Below are 21,318 nucleotides of genomic sequence, written 5' to 3' on the forward strand. Positions count from 1 at the left end.
ATTTATTTATTTTTTTTTGCAGACTTGCAGATTTCTGCGTGATTACCAGATGGAATTTGCTGCGCACGAGCAATGCAACTGTTGCAACTCGGGCATCACGAGATGCAAAAAAAAAAAAAAAAAGCTCCATGTCCTCATGTGTGCAGTTTGTAGAGGGAAAGTGTGCACCTTCAAGTCTGCTGCTGCCTTCTGCTGGTCTCTGTCTGCAGAGGACAGAGGAACCACTGCGAGGTCGCTCTGACTCTACACACACTAAGCCTAGTCGCTGTGCATTCTGTAACTTAAACAACATGCATGAAAGAAATGTTTCAGGGAAACCATGATTACAACATGGTTTTCATTTGATGTTAGGAGGCAAGAAAACGTTGCACCGGTTCTCACGACGTCATCCTCAGTCCATAAGTTACTTGTGATTCCTAAGAGTGTACATGCAGACAATTGGCATGCCACGGTAGTGTTGCAGTGCTGAAGCATATTGGATTGTAACTCCCCACCCAGTGTCGCAAGTCTAGTGTTAGTGTTAAGACTCACTGCTTTAGTAATCATGCTATCAGGAGAGGTTTCCAGTTTCAGTGGAGCTAAAGACTTTGAAACTTAGCAACAGTAAATGAAACAGAGTTTTTTAGACGCCAAAAGTTTGTCTTTTGGCGTCTAAAAAACAAAACAAAACAGGAACTAAAGACAGATTTAAGGTTTTGCATGACACACGTTGCATTGGCAGTGAAACAAGTTTTGGCACTGCAAAGGGGTCTTACTTAGAAGAAATACGATCCAATCCGGTCCAAGGCGTTAGGTTTTTATCTCCTCAGCCCATCTGCTCCAACATGACGTAAATGGTTCATCGGAAATCCTTTGTGTTCACTGTGGAACAATCAATTTATCTGGTGTTTACACACATCTGGTAACTTGTCAAATTTCTCTGCCCTGAAATGTCTAAGTCGTTAAAGAACACCCAACATTTAATCCCCCAGAATGTAATTTGTGAGCGCCGTCGTCTTGGGTGTTCATCTTGAATTCGGGCTGATTGTGTGGATATTTTGAGCTGCTGATGTGAATATTTGTGTTAAGAACCCACAGTTTAGATCACAGGACCGCAGCCGGGTACACACTCTCTGAATCTGTTGATATTATGTTTCGGGCAGTTATTGTGTGAACCTCGGCACCGGGCTCAGCTACAGCAAATAATATATGAGTAATTGATTTAAACTGCAGCGGGGTCTCATCAGTGGGGACTAAGCCCTAACCAGGCACAGCAGATGGAACATTACAATAAATCTGTTTGAGTTCTTTCACATATCCATCTGGGAAGAGCACACAGAGAATGTTGGGAAAGGAGAAGCAGATACGAGGGGATGTATGTGGTATGTGTAGAACAAACCTTTTGTTTATCACAGTCCAGACAGATCATGCATTTTTGCTGTTATTTGAACTACGTCATAGTTAGCAAACGTCCAAACTTCCTGCATCAGTGTCCTGTGGTGAGCAGAAAAGCACATGGAGTCACAATTTATTCTTATTTTGATGCAAAACTTGACTGGAGTTCTGATAAAAAGGTGCTCTGCATGCTAGTCAGGATCACAGCCACTTCCTTGATGCCCTTCTGTGTCCTCTCCCGAGGTGTTCAAGGACAGTTTGCCACAGACTGTTTCAGCTTTTGTCATGACTAAAAGGACACTAACATGTTATGCTAACGCTGCAAGCCATTGAAAAGACACCAGGTTGGAGTTTAACTGGATGGATGCGCGCAATTGCTGAGCTTAAATCCCAGTGATCTTTAGTTAACCGGGCTGCGGTTGTGAATGTCATCCTGTGACACTGAGGCTGACCCATTCTTTTGACGGGGCAGAGTTGCAGGTGCTAGACTTTACCCCAGCGGTGCCAGGAATGTTTTGCATGTCAGTCTGATGGAATTCCACACATGTCTTCCATTCAGAGCGGCGCTTTGAAGTAGCCCGCCTTCCCATAAGCAGCAGCAGCGTCGGTCGGTCGGTCGGTCGGTTGGCTGAACCCGCGGCCGTCCGCTTAGCGTCAGCCCATCCGCCTGCCTGCTGGGTGACACCTCAACGTCCCCTCGCTGAGTGAAATACACATCTTTTACAGCTAATTACGAGGCCTTCACTTTCTCTTAAATCAAACCAAATGTGCGTCCTATTAAAAAGACAAGTGGTGCATTACATAATGCGCTTACTCATTTCGTTGCACTTATCCCCAACACAACAGCGGCCCTTGTCAGTGTGAATGCCCCCAGCTGTGTTGGGAGGCAGTGGGGAGTGAGGCGGGCCCTGCCTCGTGTGCCATACATCCTCATCATCTGCTGAAGCGGCCGAGGACCTCGGCTCGGCGCCGCAGATTTACCGCTTCTTGTGTATCTGTGAACTTTTGCACCAGCTCCAGCCCCCATCTGTGCGAGTGTTTGTGTGTATAAGCCAATGTCTGTCTCCCTTCCCCGCGCGTCCGTACGTGAAAAGTGTGTGTGGTCCCCGAGATATGACACGTACAGTCCTCCTCACCGTCTTATTGCTTATCTGTTCCCAGCACTCTGGGGGAGGCCTGGGCCCAGCTGAAGAGGAGCTTGGCCGACGAGGCCGAGGTTCACCTGAAGTTCTCCTCCAAGGTAATTTGTCTGACCCCCCCCCACCCCCCATCATCACCAGCACCACCCTACCCCTGACTCATGCTCGCTTCGAGTCATGCTCAAGCACGTCTTGTGAAGGCTGTATGGGAGCCATGTTTGACTCATGAAGTGCTTTAGAAGTGGGTGCATACTTTACCTTCGGTAGCCAATGTATAGACTTTGGATGAGATGCCAACACGCATACCAACCGCACCTGGAATAAGAGCTGCGCTGAAGTTGTGTTTGGGCTGCGTAAACACACAGGGGAGATCTCCAAAATCTTCAAGAACTCCTTTAGTTTATAAATTATAATGCTTAGTATCTGTTGTCTTCACACCGTCAAGCCCTCAAAATCTGATGTGTCCTTCACGCAAAGCTGTTGAATGGAAAATGTCTTGACGATCAAACGTATCAACAGAGGCAAATATTTTATATGCAGTCCTGAATCTCTAAAGTTTGGATTCAATAATTGTATTCACAAAGCCTGTAAGTAATTGCATTAAATGGTGATCTGATTAAAGGGCCATCATGTACGACACTCCATTCTGATCAAATTGGCCAAATGTGATTAAAATTTCAATTGGATAGGAGAAGGAAGTGTAACCATGGTTTTTCAGAATGATGTTGACAACGACATAGCGGGAACATAATTATCATTTTATTATTGGTTTGTTAGCCACCTTATATAAATATAAATATATGGAACATTTTGGACCTAATGACATTTTTACATACTCTGTTCACCAGTGACTATTCTCATGTAAACCTTCAAGGGCGACATGGTGGTGCAGTGAGGTTGCAGGACATTGTTCTCACTGTGTACCCAGAAATACATTGACAACTATTGTCTCTACACTGAGCAAGCTTTAATGTTATCCAGCTGCTCGTTTATGGGTTAATGCACATTATTAGTCAGTGGGGAAGAAGGGAGAGAACTACTCACAACTCAGTCTGTTGATTATTTTGTGTAACCAGGTTGCAGTTTTTTTTTGTAAAGAAATGTCTCCTCTCATTTCCCAGAGGGCTGCAAGTGAAGTGCAGACTAGTTCTGTTCTTTGAGAGAAGCCAGATGTCCCTCCAGCAGATAACTAAGCAACAAGCAACCCACAGAGTAATGTGTGAATAGATGAGGAATTTGATCAAGATTTTGATCATCTCCATCTGGTTCTGAACGGACTCTTACTTTCTGTTGTCACTGTCATTTGGATTTATCTTATAAGGGTAGATTCAGGTTTCACGCCAACAGTTTGAGGGTTAACAGAGAAGCATGTGAATCTTCTTTCAATTCAGCAAGAGAAGAAAAGAGACAAAGGCCAGATTGCATTTCCACTGATAGGGGGGGAAATGGAGGTGTTATCCTCCAGAAATGTGCAGATGTGTGGCACAAATCCAGGTTCTCACAGAAGAGAGAATCTGAGAACCTGAACTCTGAGTGAGGGTTACATTATTATCAAATCACAACTGCTCAGTCACTGTAGTACTAATATTGCTAATGAGTGATGTTGAATTGAAGTCTCCATGGTACTGTGTGACATGCTGGGCATTATTTGTATGACTTTTAGTTCCTGTCGCCGGAGGTTTGAGTCCAACAGGCAGAGTTGTATTATAAAATCATATGGCCCAAAGAAAAGAAAGATCAATGCTCCTGTAGACATGTCCCAAGAGTTTTCACGGAGCTCGGCGTGTAAGATAAATGTCTCTGAATACTGCAGAGGATGTTTCGATTCTTATGAGAAGCAGAGTTGTACCTATTGAATTCAAAACACCAGTTTTTCCATCACGGGTCTTGAACTGCCAATATTGGGAATTTAAGCCCTTTCTATTATGACAACATACTACAGTATGGCGATTTTTTCAATTCTCTGACATGTTGGGATTTTGCAGTCTACCCCTCATTTTCATACTAAACTACGATATCATTTGGCTACCTATTGCATACGTACTTATTATGAACTAGCTTGCGCATAGACATTGTATATACCATGTGTGTCATCTATTGGAAGAACTTCAATACCAACAATTCGGCTACAAAACACACGTGATTGGTTGTTTATAAAAGGGGAATGGAGTTTGCACCGTCAAAGTGACCTTGTGCTCTGTCTCCTCATAGAAAGGTCTTTGATAAAATGAAGTAGCCACTAGAGATTTACAGTGTTTGCCCTATTCATCTGTCTTTTCACAGACTGGCTTTTTTCTGGACTCTCTTCAACTCTTGGATGATTTAGTGCAAACAAATTTTCCTCACTCATAACTGTCTTTTCTGGTCTTTGGTTTTTCTTGGCCAAGACAGGCAGCAGCACGAACTTTAAAGGTTACAATGAAATAATTGACTGCGTAAATATCGCAGCCACAACCCATCATAGAATCCTGTTGAAGTGTTAAAGTTAGTTAAAGTTAAAACAAAGACATCCTGACAAATGTATCATCACCTGATTCGGGGAACAGTCGAGAAATGACAGCATCTCCACTGGCTGCACTGGTGATTGAGAAAATGCCAGATCAGTAGACAGGGCCCCTTCAGTGACTGTGCAAAATTGAGTCATTTCATGGTTACATCTTCCTCCTTGAACGTATTGACTCTCCCCTCCTACCTGTTTTTCATTTGCTGAAGCCCACGTCAGCGCTGCGCTCATCAAGCGCAACTTCAGCAAGCTACTCTCGCTGTAATTCGCTGCCGGGCGTTGACCTGAGTCTTGCTTTTGGTTTGGAGCAGCTCCAGAGTGAAGTGGAGAAGCCCCTTCTGAACTTCAGGGAGAACTTCAAGAAGGACATGAAGAGGTTTGACCACCACATCGCCGACCTGCGGAAGCAGCTGGTTGGCCGCTACGCAGCCGTGGAGAAGGTACAAAGTCACATAGAGGCGTACAGCTGACCTAGCATGGCAGCTGCTATGTAGCTCACACATCCACTTGCTGGCGATTAAAATTCCACAGCCAGACGGCTGTTTTCCATTCATGGAATGTTTCCTGCTTATTGTAAATGCACAATAAAGAAGGAATTGCCCGAAGGCCTTGTGGTGGGGGGGGAGGGCAACAGCAGATCTTTGTAATCAGTCATACGAGCAGCTTCGGTAATTAAATGAACAGTTTCTTCCTGATGGACAGTTGAGCGTTTGAGGACTGGACAGGAAATAAGACATTAGTCATGGAATCAGTCACAATAAAGCTTTGAGAATAAAGTGAAAATTGAGAGTGTTTGTGGAAAGAGCTCTTTCATCACTGCAGACTGCGATTATCAACTGTTGCCACCTTAGGTAAAGACTGATGCCCGCTCCGGTGAAAAGTTGCTCGATTCTGTTCTGGGTGTTGAGATCTGGTCGATGACCTCCGTCTCCTTTCATGCGGCAGGCCCGAAAAGCCCTGACTGACCGGCAGAAAGAGCTGGAAATGAAGACTCAGCAGCTGGAGATGAAGCTCAGCAACAAGATCGAAGAAGACATCAAGAAGGCCCGCCGGAAATCCACGCAAGCAGGTCAGAGCCAGGGTTCAAAGGTCACCGGGACCCCAGGGTCACAGTCTTACTCAGGTGTTTGTTGTCTTAAGTGGAAGGGAGCTCTCTTGGGTCTGCATGTGGGGAACGGGATCTGACTCTAATGTCTGATTTTACACCCACTTTCCTTCATTCTTTCGTCCTTGACTCCAGTGGAGCCGCCTCGCATCAACAATTATCCCAGAATGCTTTACAGATCCACAGGAAACTGCATATTCAGCCGTCTGTTTGCAGCCTCCTGCAGAAATGCTTGCTTAGCTTCTTGCCAAAACTGAGGCTAATGTTTCACTTGTTTAAAAAGGGGGAAAAACAAAGTGCTCATGACTCAAGAGTCTCAAGAGTCTGGGAGTGTTGGTCAGGTATCACTGCCCTTTATGACATCACAAATGGATGTTATTTCACAATGTGTTGCCTGGTTTCCTGACATTTTCCAAAAGGTGGAGCAAGCAAGAATAACTTTTCTCATTTCTATTGAGTTTTCAAACAAGGCAGACACACAGTTGTTTAAAGAACAAAGTGAATGGGTTAAGTGAGTTTTGCACAATTGATTTTAACCTCAGATAATAATTCAACTCTGCCCAAATCTGAGAAAGCCACTAAATATTTTTTTGTCATCACAACAACTTATTTTTCTTTTATTCATTTTTTATCATTCCTTGGTATAGAGCCTACAAATATTACTATTTTGTAAAATTATTGTTGAAATAACCAAGAGTTACATCTACAAATGTGCACTAGACATGATGTGGATCTTTTAATTGTGTGCAAGGTTGTTCCTTGACACAGAGCTGTAAGCTTACCGGTCAAGCACCTCACTGCCGATTAACACACAATTCACCCAATAAATACTTATTTAAAACCTACATATGAACAACATCAAATATACAACAAAGCTTTTTTTTTTAAAAATATATATATATTTATTTTTTATAAAGCTTGCTTTATAAAGCGTGTTTGTCAGTGTGATTTAAGTTTTGCCAAAGTTTTGCTCCAACAAAGCAACTCAACCCTGCAGTACAGGGAGAGGGCCTCTAGGATATCTGTCCTCCGGGGACCATGGATTTTGGGTTGCAATTATTTGTGGCAGTCTGGTGCATCAAGTCGCGACAATTGATACTCTGCTGATCCCTGTTTGACCAGCTCATAGTTCATTTGAATGAGCAAAACAAACTGTGTTTCAAGTGCATCAGTTCCACTCCATTATTAAACCCCCATAATAATAATTTACCATCAGATGAAACACTCCCAAATCAAAGATCGTGTGAACATTTCCCCTGATCTGCAAAAAAACAGACGATGCTGACAGCTCAGCCCATTTTATTAAGGAAATGTTTCAATGACTGGACATCTCCTGTGTCTTTTCTTCATTTGAAACCGACTGTGTGTCCATATTCTATTTGTCTTCCTACATGAGTCATCAGCTTATCTGTACTGCCTGCCAGACTGGGATTTTTTTCTTAGCTTTTTTTTTTTTTTTTTTTTCATTTAATGGAGAGATAGAGACGGAAATGAAGGAAACTTTCTCCACTCATCCAGTGTGTGTTCACAGCAGACTAACAGAGGCGTAGTCGAGAGGACGGGGGCCTTGGGGTAAAACTGAAACACATACATGCACACGCATACAGTCAACTTCAACTGTTACACAGTTCTCTTAATTCCTTTTTTTTTTCCTTTGTGGAAATATTCTAAAGCAGACTTCCTCTTTCATCAAATGAATGGAACACTTGTATTGCTGCCTTGAAGGTTTCCACTTTAACGTGGCAAATGTGAGTACTGCATAGAATGTGCTAAGGCCCGGAGTGTAACATTTGAAAGGTGCTATTGAAATTAAATAAAAGTGCGTGTGTATGTTTTTAGTTCGAGGCACTTTCTGCAATATTCAGCATATTAAACTTCAGGATAAACACATTCGCTGTGAAATAGTGGTGTTGTGACATCACAGTGCCCCCTGTGAGTGTTGTTCTCCTGCTCCTCTTGATGGACACTGCTTATTGCTAATGAGAAGCCTAATAAATCCTCATAATATAGTAACCTATGTTCTCACCTCTGCATGGAGCTGAGTCTTGCATACTTGGCAACAGGTAGCTTGCTAGTGTGCTAGTAGATGTCATTTTTACAGGCGCAATATTATAGAGCAGGGGTCCCCAAACTACGGCCACATCCGGCCCGCTGCGTGTCTCTGTCCGGCCCGCTGCGTGAAGGCAGTCATAACCCACCCCCGCCACGTAACTTTGCCGACACGTTAGCGTAGCGCGACCCGCTTCCGTTCCCCCGCACTCTATTTCCAACCAGCAGCCCCCCCTCCCCCCCGTCAACGAACCGTGGCCCGCCGACATGATGCTGTTCCGTCATGTGGCCCTTTGCTAAAAACGTTTGGAGACCACTGTTACAGAGAATAGCTTCAGGCTTCTCTGACATGCAACAAACTGTTAGCAGCATTGTGGTGACTCAGATCTAGTCTTGGACTGAAACACAGTTCAGGCTTCCAACTGAGGGGATGATGATGACACAGTTGGGACTGGGCTTGGAACCTCCCTCCATGACTTCGACTTAGACACTGAGATTCAACAACGATTTAGAATCAAAAACTGGTTCAGTAGTGAACCTCTGTAAAGACCCCAAAGAGATGTCTCCACTAAATATAATATACTTTGAATTTACAAAGTAAATTGTGGCATTTTGTAAAGATAATGAGTGTGTCATTGTAGGCAGACCTCTTCATCACAAGTCCGTCGTACCAACAAGTGATGTGATAAATCTGAAGATTTCAATATCATTTAGTATACATGCTCTTGGCTGATCATAACACAGTTTGTAAATCTTTCTCACACACAGCCCTCATGCTGTCTGTTACAATGGTAAATTTACGAGAAGGTAATCTAACCCTGAGGTACCATTATGCATGACTTTATGAATAATGATTTTGAAAAAAAAAAAGTAAAAAAGAAATATATATTTTACGTTTTTTGTTTTTTTTAGCAGACTAGTAAAGAAGAAAAATAGCTACTCCAATTAGGACGAGCTTCAACAAGATTTTTAGCTGTGGGAGTATTTTTGCAACTTAATAATTATTTAAAGCTCTCCAGAAAAGTTTGGCTTGAGAGAGCCTATTTGCATCTTGCCAAATGCAGCCACCTTGTCGCTAGCAAGATTTAGGTGTTAACAGTGACGTTTGAGCTTGTTGTTATTCAGTTAAATAACTGATTGGATCTTTTGGAGATAAGAAAAAAACAAAACACTTTCAACAAACAGCAATGTGATGAGAACTACCTCAACCATCAGATAATATGTTGGACAAAAGTGTTGTGGCCTCTAGTGCAGTTCAGCACTAAATAGTAGTTAAGATTCACTTTGCATTGTTCCAGCTCTTAAAAGCAACTATTAATCAACTGAGGTGACAAAGCTTGTAACCTAACATTGACCTAACACATTATTATGTGGCATTAATCTCACATATTCATCTGGTAAAAAGCCCATAGAAAGCAAACTGCTGAGATTTGTTGTGCTGCACAATTAGCATTTCACTTCCTCCCTGTGGCTAAAGGCTAATGTTTTGCTAAAGACAGTCAGGCGTAAAGCAAAACAGAGTTGTCCACCAAGAAAAGTCTCTGTTGCTTTAATTTGCCTTTTTAAAAGTGCGATGTGTTGAAGGAAGGCCTGTGTTTGAGGAAGCCATCCATTACAGTAGTCCTGTTGCAGACACAAAAAAATGTGTGTAAGCAGGGAGTGAAGGAACAACGCGGAGGAGTGACATTAGCCGCCACTTTTTTACGGGTGCGTGATCAGAGGAAAGTGAATGGCTCAGAGTAAACATGTCGACTCCCGGCTGGAGAGTGATGTCAACACGAGACGGCTGCGTGCTGTCACACACGTTTTCCCCTTCTAGCATACACACACACATACAGAGAGAGAGAGAGAGAGAGAGAGAGAGAGTGAGAGAGAGAGAGAGAGAGAGAGAGAGAGAGAGAGTCATCCCTCCTCCAACCTGCTTATGCAACCGGGGAGAAAAACAGCAGCAGTTGTTGACGGTGCTTGTGGTGTCTGGCTGCCAGTGACGGCGGCGGCGCTTTTGAGGGAAGCAGGCGGAGGCCCGGTGCCAAACAAAGCAACCAAAGCATGGCATCAGTCCGCTCACAAAGGCTCCTTCTCTGCTGCACATTAAAAGGGACCTCTGCAAGTTTTCATTTGGTCCACTTGTAGTGATGTTAGAACTCATTACTGCTTGTTTTCTGTGAAAATAAGGGGATTTATTGCTTTTGGACTTCCATCTGCTCTTCCCATATGTCTTTACTTAACGTTATATAAGCATTTCGACAGCTTGATTTTTTTTTTTTTTTTTTTAATGAAGTAATAACCAATGTAAAATAACCTAAGTAGTCGTTTGCATACCGTACACCTTTATACCTTAAATCTAAATCAGCTTTGTCTGTCATTTGTCTCCTACACAGCCTGTATACAGATTACTTCTCACAAACATAGACATTACATAGAAGGAGTTGCCTGCGATATGTTCAGCTGCTTAGAAGTCAACTATAACAAATGCTTGCAATGTTCAGAACGAGCAAAGTCAGGACAGCTAGAGGAGAGAGTGTGCGTTGTTGTCCTGCTCCTTCTTGGTCCCACGGTGTCCGTAAACAAGAAATAGAGGCAATACTGCTCAGTGCGTCCCATTAAAAACAGCCTGTGTGAATGGTTGTCCAGTACAGGAAAACTACACTACGCAGCGGATATACTAAAGTGGATACTCTCCGGTTTGTGATATCGTGCACCTTTGCCACTTGACATTGTCTATAAGCAGTGATGGTGCTGTCGTTGCAGCACAAAACTACCTATGAATTCATTTTTGATGTTGTTCTTAAAGTCTCACTAAGACACTAATTCCAGTTCCCCTACTGTTTATTTCTGTTGGACCGGGTTGTGATTGCTTTTTTGAAGCACTTTTTAATCAGAGTAATGCATAGAAGACCGAGAAACGTTTTCACAGCACTTTTCCAGCCCTCAGAGGGTCTGGACAACTAAATGGAATTAATCCGAGGACAACACGTGTTCGTGATTGTGCGGGGGGGGGGGCACCCAGGAAACCCACACAGAACATGCAAAACTCCACATGCAGAAAGTTCCCTCCCACCTGGGAATTGAACCCAGGACCTGACAATACAAAGTCAGCATATCTTACATAACATTACACACCACTATCGGGCCTTTGGGTTGTCTGTCTTCCATTGAGGTAGATCAGAAAACGAGCGTTCAGTCAGTACACGGCGATGCTTAATCAGCCACTTTTCTCATGTTTCCTTGTGTCTTTCTAGTGACTATGTATATATATATATATATATATATATATATATATATATATATATATATATATATATACATATATATATATATATATATATATGTATATATATATATATATATATGTATATATATATATATATATATGTATATATATATATATATATATATATATGTATGTATATATGTATATATATATATACATATATATATGTATATATATATATATATATATATATATATATACATTTATTAAATTCAGAAACATTCAAATTTACACATAACAGGGGACCAATTATACTTCGCACAAGGACAAAGAAATAAAAGCATTAATAGCAATTAAAAAAATATAGATAAATGAAAGGCAAACAATAAGACAAAGAGAAAAAATAAACTAAACAAACAAGAAAAAAAAACCCCCAGAGGACGCCAGGGATACTGAGCAATTAGCTTAATTAATAAAGATGTTAAAGTGGGAGCATAAATTGACAGTTTTCAATGCTTTCTTATTCTCAGCAACAGCTATTGACTGGAAATATATCTGCAGTTCCTTCATAAAGACACAAAAAACAGGTGTTGACTTAACAAACTGAAGCATTTATGAATCCTTGTGTCTCTACACCAAGTACACGTTGCCACTGAATGAAGTCAGCGAGGTGTGTGAGGGCTCAAGACCTTAACAGTGTGCTGGCAGACAGTTGGGTCACACAAACGCAGACTTTGTCGTCGTGACCTGCTGGATGTGCCATTGACTATGAGGAGACGGTTGATGTAAAGCAAGGGTCCACAAACCTTTTTCTTTCCTTTCTGTGATGTGGGGTGGGGCCAACTGCAGTTTCTTTGCACTGGACAAAAAAAATAAATAAAAAAAAAATAGTAATTTGTCCACTGCTGCGCATGGTAGCTGGGTTCTGTTTCCAAAACAGTTTCAGCAGTTTGTTGTCTGGCTTTTCCTTTTACTTGACGACTGATCACACGTAAAGTTACGCTGAAATTTAACAATTTTTAGGCGGTGAAAATTAGCCACTACTGAATACCAACCTTAATCCTGAAATGCTGATATTTTATAATAAGGGGGGGAAAAAGTAAAAAAAAACAAAAACAAAACAAAACTGCCATGTTTCGATGGGTTGTTTTGGGATGTGAAGTGTGGATCCATCGATTGAATGATGGGACGATCCGCATCATTTCCTCCTTAAATCTAATCACAAGGTTGATCATCATTGTTGCATGTGTGTGTGTGTGTGTGTGCGTGTGTGTGTGTGTGTGTGTGTGTGTGTGTGTGTGTGTGTGTGTGTGTGTGTCGGCTGTCAGCAGGATGCAGGCGGCACCGTTAATGGAAGCCCAGATTAGCTCTGGCGCTCTGCCACTGATTGTAATGAATCCAGTTGGGGTTGTGTGCGCTGGTCTGACAGGATCAGCTGAGGGCTGGCGCTCGTGTCCTCGCCGCACAGCTGAGCAAGTGGAAAGATTTGGTAGCACCCCCGCCTAGTGGCTAATCGCGGAACTGCGGCAATGTTATTTAAAGGGCGTGTCTGTTCCCTCTCCTCTTGCAGGAGATGAGCTGATGCGCTGCGTCGACCTCTACAACCAGGCTCAGTCCAAATGGTTTGAGGAGATGGTGACAACAAGCCTGGTAAGACATCCTGCCATGACCTTCTTCACACATAATAATCCTCCGCTTGCTTTCTTCTCTCTATTTTGCTCTAGTAACTTTGCAAGACTTCTTTTCTACTTTTGCCCCTCAGAAGCAGATTAAAATAATCCCACGACCCTAATCCAAAAAAAAAATGGATTACACTAATTTATGCTTTAATCTCCGTAAAATAAACACCAGCGAGAGGATGCGTCATAGTGCGCGAGGCTATAAATGAGAGGGTGAAGTGTTCTAATGAACAGCTTGAGCCTGGTGTGTGAGGTGGTCGACTGGTAGGCGTGGCAGTCGACTCCATGCCTTCATGTTGGTGAACTGGGGTGAAAGACGCTCGCTTTGCTTTTGCTGCTTTCTTGATCTTTCAGTTCTTCCTGCAATTACGACAATTTGCCTCTTGTCTTAAAGATTTCACGTTTGTCCCTGCAGAGATTTCGCCATGACTCACATGCTCTCCTCCTCCTCCTCCCCCTCCCCCTCCTCCTCCTCCTCCTCTTTTTCCTCTTCCTCCTCGTCTTCCTAAAGGAGCTGGAGAGGCTGGAGTTGGAGCGGGTGGAGATGATCAGACAGCACCTGTGCCAGTACACAACCCTCCGACACGAGACGGACATGTTCAACCAAAGTGTGAGAAACAGTGTCTGGCTTTTCGTTTCGGAATCAAACGGTCCAGTTCGCCTCAGTATCAGTTTGTCTGGTCAGAAGTTGTCACAGCTTCAGAAATCAACGTATAGATCATTAAGACAGATATAGTGGGTAAAGAAAATACTTTTCTTCATTCTGACTTTTCATTGCACTTCCTACATTCTGGCATGAGACCTGGTCATGTGTGAGATGTTTCAGACATCAGATATCAGACAACATATTTTCCTTTAGAACTCAATTGTTTTTTGTTTTTGTTTTTATCCCATGTCTATGTGATGATGCTATGACGGTAGGCGCTCATAAAGTACAGCATCTGGAGTTTGCCTTCAGTTCATAAGAAAACTTTTTGCCGACCCTGCCACCGGTTGAGCCATATTGCAATATTTGGTCATTGTTTACGTTGATTATACGTAAAGATTTTCAGCATTTTTCTTTTTTTCTTTTTTAATGAAAACCTAAAGTTTGATCCTGGAGGCGTATAATATCCTAGTGTCGAGCCAGCAGAGGGAGCCACATCTTAGTGCATCCTGTGCAAGGAAACTGAATAAAGGATGTGAAAGGGTTCGTTTGACCGGACGTCTAGAATATTTTGGAACATTAATTTGTGTCCCAAAGCTGTCAGTGATCTCCCCAAAAACAAGAAAAATAAGAAAATTCAAACTTTTACTTCTTTTGAGAAGACATGCAGTCCTGCAAACTAGCCTATTGCGATGTCACAAAGGGCATTGATTCTTAATTCTAATTAGTGACGACAACAACTGTTCCAGATTTTTGGGATATTTTATTTGCTCCCTTTCAAACAGGCCGCAGGAAACTAAATCTGAGCTGTAAACAGAGGGCTAAATCGACTGTTTTCTGGAGATCTGTCGCGTTCAGGACAGAGAATCATTGAAAGCTGCTCCGCTGGGGTCTGAGATCATAACAATAAAGAACTGAAAAAGAGATTTCCTCTCGGACCAATGACATGTGACGTTTTCGAGGCCTGCAGTGACCCTCCGTTCTCCCTTGTGCCCAGACGATGGAGCCAGTGGACAAGCTGCTGCAGTGTGTGGACCCAGTCAAAGACAGAGAGCTGTGGGTTCGGGAGAATAAGACGGGAGAGATCCGGCCCGTGGACATCGAGATCTGACCCCAGCGCCCGCCGGCCATCTTCTCACGCTAACACTCATCCGAGAGCAAGACGCCCGAGGACTGACTCAACTCTACTCTGCTCGCGCTGGGATCTTTTCTGCACCCGACTGGAGCTCCCCCCACACTGTGACGACAGTGCCGGGGCAGTTCAGTGTGACCTGTGCTGTGAATGAAGATGTCAGGGTTGTGCGGCAGGCTTCGCTTCCCTGTTGTCCAGGCTCGACAGCCGGCTGAGGTGGCGCAGAAAAAGAGGGATTGTGAGGCGGAGGGGTGGGGGGGGGCTGAGGCCGATGATCAGGGAGGTGCATTTTAACAAGATTTAACACCTGTCCATGTTGGGAAAAGCTTTATGCCGTGCAGCAGCGCAGCGATCTGATCCGTGCTCCGGGATGTGATTCTCCAAAACGGCCAGCGTGACCGCGCACTCATGAATTTGCAGCCACAAACAAGCTGCTGCTCAGCCAAATCCTGCATCCTGACAAAGAAGCAGTTCCTACAGTGCAGAGGAGAGATAGACTAAAGTATTTTATTACTAGTACCCACCCTGGAAGTATTGCCTGTTTGCCGAGTCTCCCTGCTTGCTGGCCTTAAATTGCGAGTAAAATCTCAAACTACCAGTCTCTTCCCATCCCATCTACTTAAGAAAAACAGCAATTTGAATTATAGACATCAGCATCAACACATCACGATCATAAAAATGACAATTAAATGATGATGACAGACTGACGGCGCTAATGTGAATGGATCCCAGACATTTAAAAAAAAAAGAAAAGAAAATGCACATCCTCACTCAATAATAGCATTTGTGGCACCATGCGCTGATCAAAAGTTGGATAAACTTAAATGTACTTATTGGGTTAGCTTTGGGCCAAAGGCAGAGACAACATTGTGTTTCATTGTAACCACAGAGTGACAGAAAATAACTCTTGTTTACAACTAAATCATCAGGTATTATTAATCTCGATCAATGTTTCCTGTTTATACAATAAGCAGAACTTCTAGTCAGACTCCCTGAGCCGAGAGAAGGCATGGACAGAGCTAACCCCAATGTACCACCCATGGCTGTTTGTTGTGACTGACTGTCTGCCTCCTGCTGGGGCTTAGCAAACAGTTGACCCAATTTAAAAAAAATCTAAAATCTGGAACTTGAAATATGAAACTCTGGAACGCACATTCCAGCCTGAGCTTGAAGTCATTCCTAATAAGATTTAAGGGCCCAGCGTGTAAGCTTTAGCAGCAGCTAACGCTAACAAGCCCATTGCTAATTATGTTGATTCCTGTTTTCTGATTCCACGTCTTTCTCAGCATAGACATATATATATAAACACTTGATGACTCGAGGCGGAGTCAGCGACGTCGCTAAACGGCGGCCATCATACTTCAGACAACATTTCTGCTAGGCGCCATAGTAAACAGTGGAAGGTGAGTGACGTGCACCTACAAAACAATATTAACCCACTGAAATTACGTCTTACGATTTATAAACGTTTTACAGCATCACAGACCTTATTAACGTGGCTGTAATTTAGGATGCTTGGACATCCGTAGTTAAAATTATTCATAAGTATGTGGGAACGTAACTACATAACTGACGTTTATAAAAAAAAAAATAATTAAAAAAACGTTTTAAAATCACTTCAAAACTGAGTCCGATATGTTTTTAAAAAGGTATGTGCACTGTAGACAGTAATGTTATGAATGGCTTAGCTGTCTGAAGTAAGATGGCCGCTCTCCATTGAAGAACAGCACGTATGAGCCACCTAGTGTTTATATATATATCTCTCTGTTTCTCAGCGCAGTCATGACTTCAAAGTAAAATTGTGAAACCCCCGACCAGACCTGCATTCTAACCGACTATGTGGTGGCACCCACTTTTATGTCAATATAAATCCTAATTATAAGTAAATGGAAACACAGTGGCTGTTTATTAGTTATTTTGAATGACTAAATACATACACATGCATATTCTATTCATTTCTCAGCCCAAAAGATCGCTGTAAATCTTACAGACTGGGCCTTTAAAAGTCCTAAAATTGCACTTTATTCCCAAGTGATTTTGAATGGATATACTGTTGATTGTCGTTCATATGAAAACTCATGGCTTATTTCAGTGATTTCAGTGATGAAGTTGGGGGTGTGGTGCTTGCATTGACAGAGACACAAGTGTATATACACAGAAGAGTGATGTAGCAGAGGTAGAGATGTAACATACCGTCAATTGTAAGAAATTTGCTATATAGGCATTTGGTACAGATAATATATAAAGTGTACAAAGTGTCATATATGCAATAAAAAATGTACTGTCCCCTTCAGTATTGTACAGTTTGGAAATTATAATCCAGTTGCTTCAGCTGGACTCGGTGTCAGTGCTGCTGCCTGTTTAAGTTAAAGACACATTTCACCCTCAATAGAACTGCATATCTTGGCATGTTTCTACTGAAGTTCAAGAGAAGAAAAAATATGCTTTTGTCCATTGTGGTGTGAACTGTCAATTTATTTGTTGTACAAAATGCTCTCTAAACAATGTCTTGATCAGTATTACGGCTTTGCTTTTCTTCACGCTGAAGGAAAATGGGGACTAAGATGCTTTTGTAAATTTAGCTGAAGGTTGATTTTTTTTTTTTTTTTTTTTTTTTTCATTAATAAACCAACAATATACATCTTAGCTCATCACATGGTCCTATTGGTATGGGCTCCTGGTATGGTATGGTATGGTCAGGTGACCAAACTCCCTCTTTTGAACAGACATGTTCACTTTTCAAGTTGTGTCCAGGGTAAATTGACATTTTATACTATCAATAATAAACTGCTGCAGCGGATTGTTTTCATTTCATTTTGAGCAGCTGCAACCCTCAGAAACCAGCCAATGAATGAAGTGACTTGCTTCTCGAACCACTCTGCTACACATACCGTAGTGGATAAAACATTTAGTTTAATGTTTAAATTATGATGAAATGGTACATGTGGATACATGTACCATTTCATCATAATGTAATAATCTTAAGTGTTATTCTCAGTAACCACTGCTGCTGCTTGCTGTGAATGAAATAGGTATTTCAATGTGGCCCTGCAAAGCACAGTGGAGGACGACATAATGAAATATTGATGAAACATTTAGATGCTTTCCATTGTAAAGAAATAGCGTTTTGTTTTAAACTCAGAAATCAAGACGTGAGGCCGTTGCCATGATTAAAATTCTGCCGCTGTCAGGTCACTATAAAAAAGAAAAGTTGATTGTTTGAAGATTGTTTAAAAAGACCTTTGACTTCCTTTTGAATGTCTGCTGCGGTGTCTTATGAAGTTGCCGGAGAAATCAAAATTTATTGTCGCGCAAGATCTGGAACAGATGAACTCACTGGAAAGTGGAAAAAAAAACATTTTATTACTTAAAAAAAACAAAAACATTTTCACATTCAACAGTAAAATGATTTGGTCAAGCCTTGTTACAAGTTTTCAGTTGATAATAAAGAGATATACACTTGGACATCATCACAACGTAAAGGTAAAATAAATCTCATTTCATTTATTATTTGGCCCCCAAAACATCCCACAAAATGCTGCATTTTTGAACCGGCACGTGACTGATTATATGTCACACATGAAGGATTAGTTAGAAATCAATAGCTTGCAAATCAATGTAAAAGTTGTTTTTTTTTCCAAGCAGTGATAGTTGACCTGATGCAGTTGCTCATTTCATCCAAACTTTTAACAGGTAGGAAACATTCGCTGCAGCCCAAATCGCATTGGTCACAATTTAGGCCCTAATTTTGACATTGGCATTATTGTTCGAAATGGCTCATAGCTATTTTGCACTTCCCAGAAAAACTGCTGTTTTAACTGCCACTTCTTTTTTTTTTTTTTTTCAACCATAAACTGAAAACAGACAATGAAGACTGCGTAAATGACATTTGATTGCACATAAATCAAACGCACACCAAGACAAGGTTGTCTGATTATTACGACGTGCAGCTAAAAATACACTAGCTAGGTAGCAGATAATAATGTTATGCTAACATGCTAACAGTACACTTATGGCACCAATATGGCGTTAGTGGAGGGTGTCAAGTATCGTGTAGTTATACGCTTAATATTTGGACTGTTTCAGGTGTAAAAATTGGACACTGCACTTTCTTATGTGTTGCATCAAGTATTTAGTACAGATATGTAAGATTTGGCTTCAAGGTTTTAGTACATAGCTCTTTAACTTTTCAAGAGACGTTTGACTGAAGTTTGACTGAGTTTTTCTTTCTTTCTTTCTTTCTTTCTTTCTTTCTTCCCCCAAGATATACAATGAACACTTTCATCTTGAGTGAGCTAGTGAAGCACTTGTGTTGTTTTTTTGTTTTTTTTTTTACTAAAGAGCAAGACTACGACCCTGAACATAAATGACTCAACCAAAATTCTCCAGTTGGTTGGAAAGTTTTTGGAATCCCAATGAATCTGTTAGAGTAGCAGTTAACCATACTAAGTCTGTTATTTTTATGTTCACAAACAATATAATGGAGAGTATAAATTTAGTTGGATGAACTCTGGTTGGTCATATCTAAGCTGCAAGTCAACAGCGAAAAAACACCAAAAACAGCTGACACGTCGACTGGCTTGTGTAGAACCTGAAGGTGTGAAAGTGTAGCGTCTGACTTCAGGCCTTTCTAGTCGATCATGAGCTTCTTGAGGGAGTCCAGGTAGGCCGGGATGAGAGAGCTGACCGACTCGTTGTCGTCGTTGAGGATCTTCTCCCCTCGGCCCTCGGAGCCCGCGGAGCTGGGGGAGCGCACCAGGAGAGGGTAGGGGGTGCTGTAACCCTGGAGGGGTCACACAGTGCCATTGAGGACAAGCAAACAGAAAACATCAGACATCACGAAGACAACGTTGTCGTGTCATGGAGGCATTTTCATACAGCGCAAGGCAAAAAAGTGATGTTTAGTTTGAAAAAAGTCTGATATTATGCAGAATTGACCATAGCATGTGTCTCCAGCCTGTCAGACATGACAAGTCCAAACAGATCATTCTTCTGCTTGCTCCACTTTTCAGAAAGTGGGTGTATTTTTGGGCTGTGTGTTAAGCTTTTACCAATATGAAAACCTTAAACTGTTTATCCCCCCCCCCCCCTACATCCTCCAGCAGTGGTCACTTACAGACGAGTATCCTTTGCCGAAGCTGCCTCTGTTCTTGGTCCTGATCTTGGTCAACGCCGACTCGGCGATGTCAGCCCGCTCCTCGGCGTCGTCCAGCTCGTGCACGGTCTTCCTGTACTTGGCCAGGTTCATGTTGGCCTGCTCCTCCTGCGGCGACAAGAGCGCATCGGTCAGAACACTTTCCCTGAGGTGCGGCAGTGAACCGGTGCGTGGCAGTGGCGGCGGCGGCGGCGGTGACGCACGGCCTCCTCCACTTGTCTCTTGTAGGCCTTCATCTTGTTCTGCAGCCTCTCCACCAGCTCCTGCATCCTCTGCTGGTTCTTCTGGTCCTCCTCCGACTGGAACAGCAGCTCCTTTAGCCGCCGCTCGTTCTTCCGCAGCGTCTTCACCGTCTCGCCGTGCCGCTTCTGTTCCGAGTCGAGCTCCAGCTCCAGCTCCTTCACCTGACCGTGGGGAAGACAGTCGTGACAACAAACAATCACTCGCTCATGTTCCACGCCTGCTTCTCCTACACTCAGGGTGGTGGGTGACGCTGGAGACAATCGCAGCTGCCTTCTTCTAGCACGGCCGGACGAGTCGGCAGCTCATTGCAGGGGCCACATACACACACAAACATTTGTCTTCACACTCCCAGCTACGGTCAGCTATGATCATGGACTAATACTTTCTGTATGGGCAGCAGCAAAAACAGTCCACTGCTGTTCGTTGATACATTTATCTATTTACATTTTTGAATAATTTCACATATATTTATACACTAACATTTATTTATATACATAGGGATACACATAGGGATACACATAGGGATATATATATATATATATAAAAAAAAAATATATATATATATATATATATATATATATACATATGTATATATATATATATATATAAAAATATATGTATATATATATAAAAAAATATATGTATATATATATATATATGTATATATATATAAAAAAATATATGTATATATATATATATGTATATATATATATATATATATATATATATATATATATATATATATATATATATATATATATATATATATATATATATGTGTGTGTGTGTATATATATATATACATACATATTTGTACAGATACTTACAGTATATATTGTCTTACTATATCTGGATATGCTATTTGTATACATATTTATATCTTTATCTATATTATGAGAGCTTTTGTAAGTATTTGGTCGTTCACCCTGCAACTCATTCTGGCCTGTCTGCCACTTCCATCTCTATCTCTCCTTCTTTTGTATTTCCTTTTGACCACGACTGGTCAAAGCTGATGAGCGCCCTCTGGAGGCCAGATCTGCTGCAGGTTTTTTTTTTTTCCAACTGAGGAGTTTTTCCTG

At 41.9% G+C, this 21,318-nt stretch overlaps 2 protein-coding genes across 8 annotated transcripts in view; one reads left to right on the forward strand and one right to left on the reverse strand.

Moving 5' to 3' along the window:
- Positions 1-17,134, forward strand: part of gas7b (growth arrest-specific 7b) — a 60,092-nt gene extending 42,958 nt beyond the window's left edge. For all 3 annotated transcript variants that reach the window (XM_076033728.1, XM_076033727.1, XM_076033729.1), the window contains 6 exons: positions 2,536-2,614; positions 5,328-5,456; positions 5,962-6,085; positions 12,955-13,034; positions 13,575-13,673; positions 14,707-17,134. In XM_076033728.1, the coding sequence (XP_075889843.1) occupies positions 2,536-2,614; positions 5,328-5,456; positions 5,962-6,085; positions 12,955-13,034; positions 13,575-13,673; positions 14,707-14,820 (625 nt within the window). In that variant the 3' untranslated portion in view covers positions 14,821-17,134. The remainder of the gene's footprint in view (positions 1-2,535; positions 2,615-5,327; positions 5,457-5,961; positions 6,086-12,954; positions 13,035-13,574; positions 13,674-14,706) is intronic.
- A 1,051-nt stretch (positions 17,135-18,185) lies between these two features.
- The window catches only part of LOC142893290 (putative uncharacterized protein MYH16), a 51,775-nt gene continuing 48,642 nt past the window's right edge, over positions 18,186-21,318 (reverse strand). For all 5 annotated transcript variants that reach the window (XM_076033732.1, XM_076033733.1, XM_076033731.1 and 2 more), the window contains exons 21-23: positions 20,200-20,400; positions 19,958-20,104; positions 18,186-19,624 (exon numbers count right to left, since the gene is read on the reverse strand). In XM_076033732.1, coding sequence (XP_075889847.1) covers positions 19,472-19,624; positions 19,958-20,104; positions 20,200-20,400 — 501 coding nt within the window. In that variant the 3' untranslated portion in view covers positions 18,186-19,471. The remainder of the gene's footprint in view (positions 19,625-19,957; positions 20,105-20,199; positions 20,401-21,318) is intronic.

Source organism: Nelusetta ayraudi, unplaced genomic scaffold (genome assembly GCF_046127955.1).
Source record: "Nelusetta ayraudi isolate G7.1 ecotype Tasmania unplaced genomic scaffold, CSIRO-AGI_Nayr_v1 ptg000042l, whole genome shotgun sequence".
NCBI classification, from domain to species: Eukaryota; Metazoa; Chordata; class Actinopteri; order Tetraodontiformes; family Monacanthidae; genus Nelusetta; species Nelusetta ayraudi.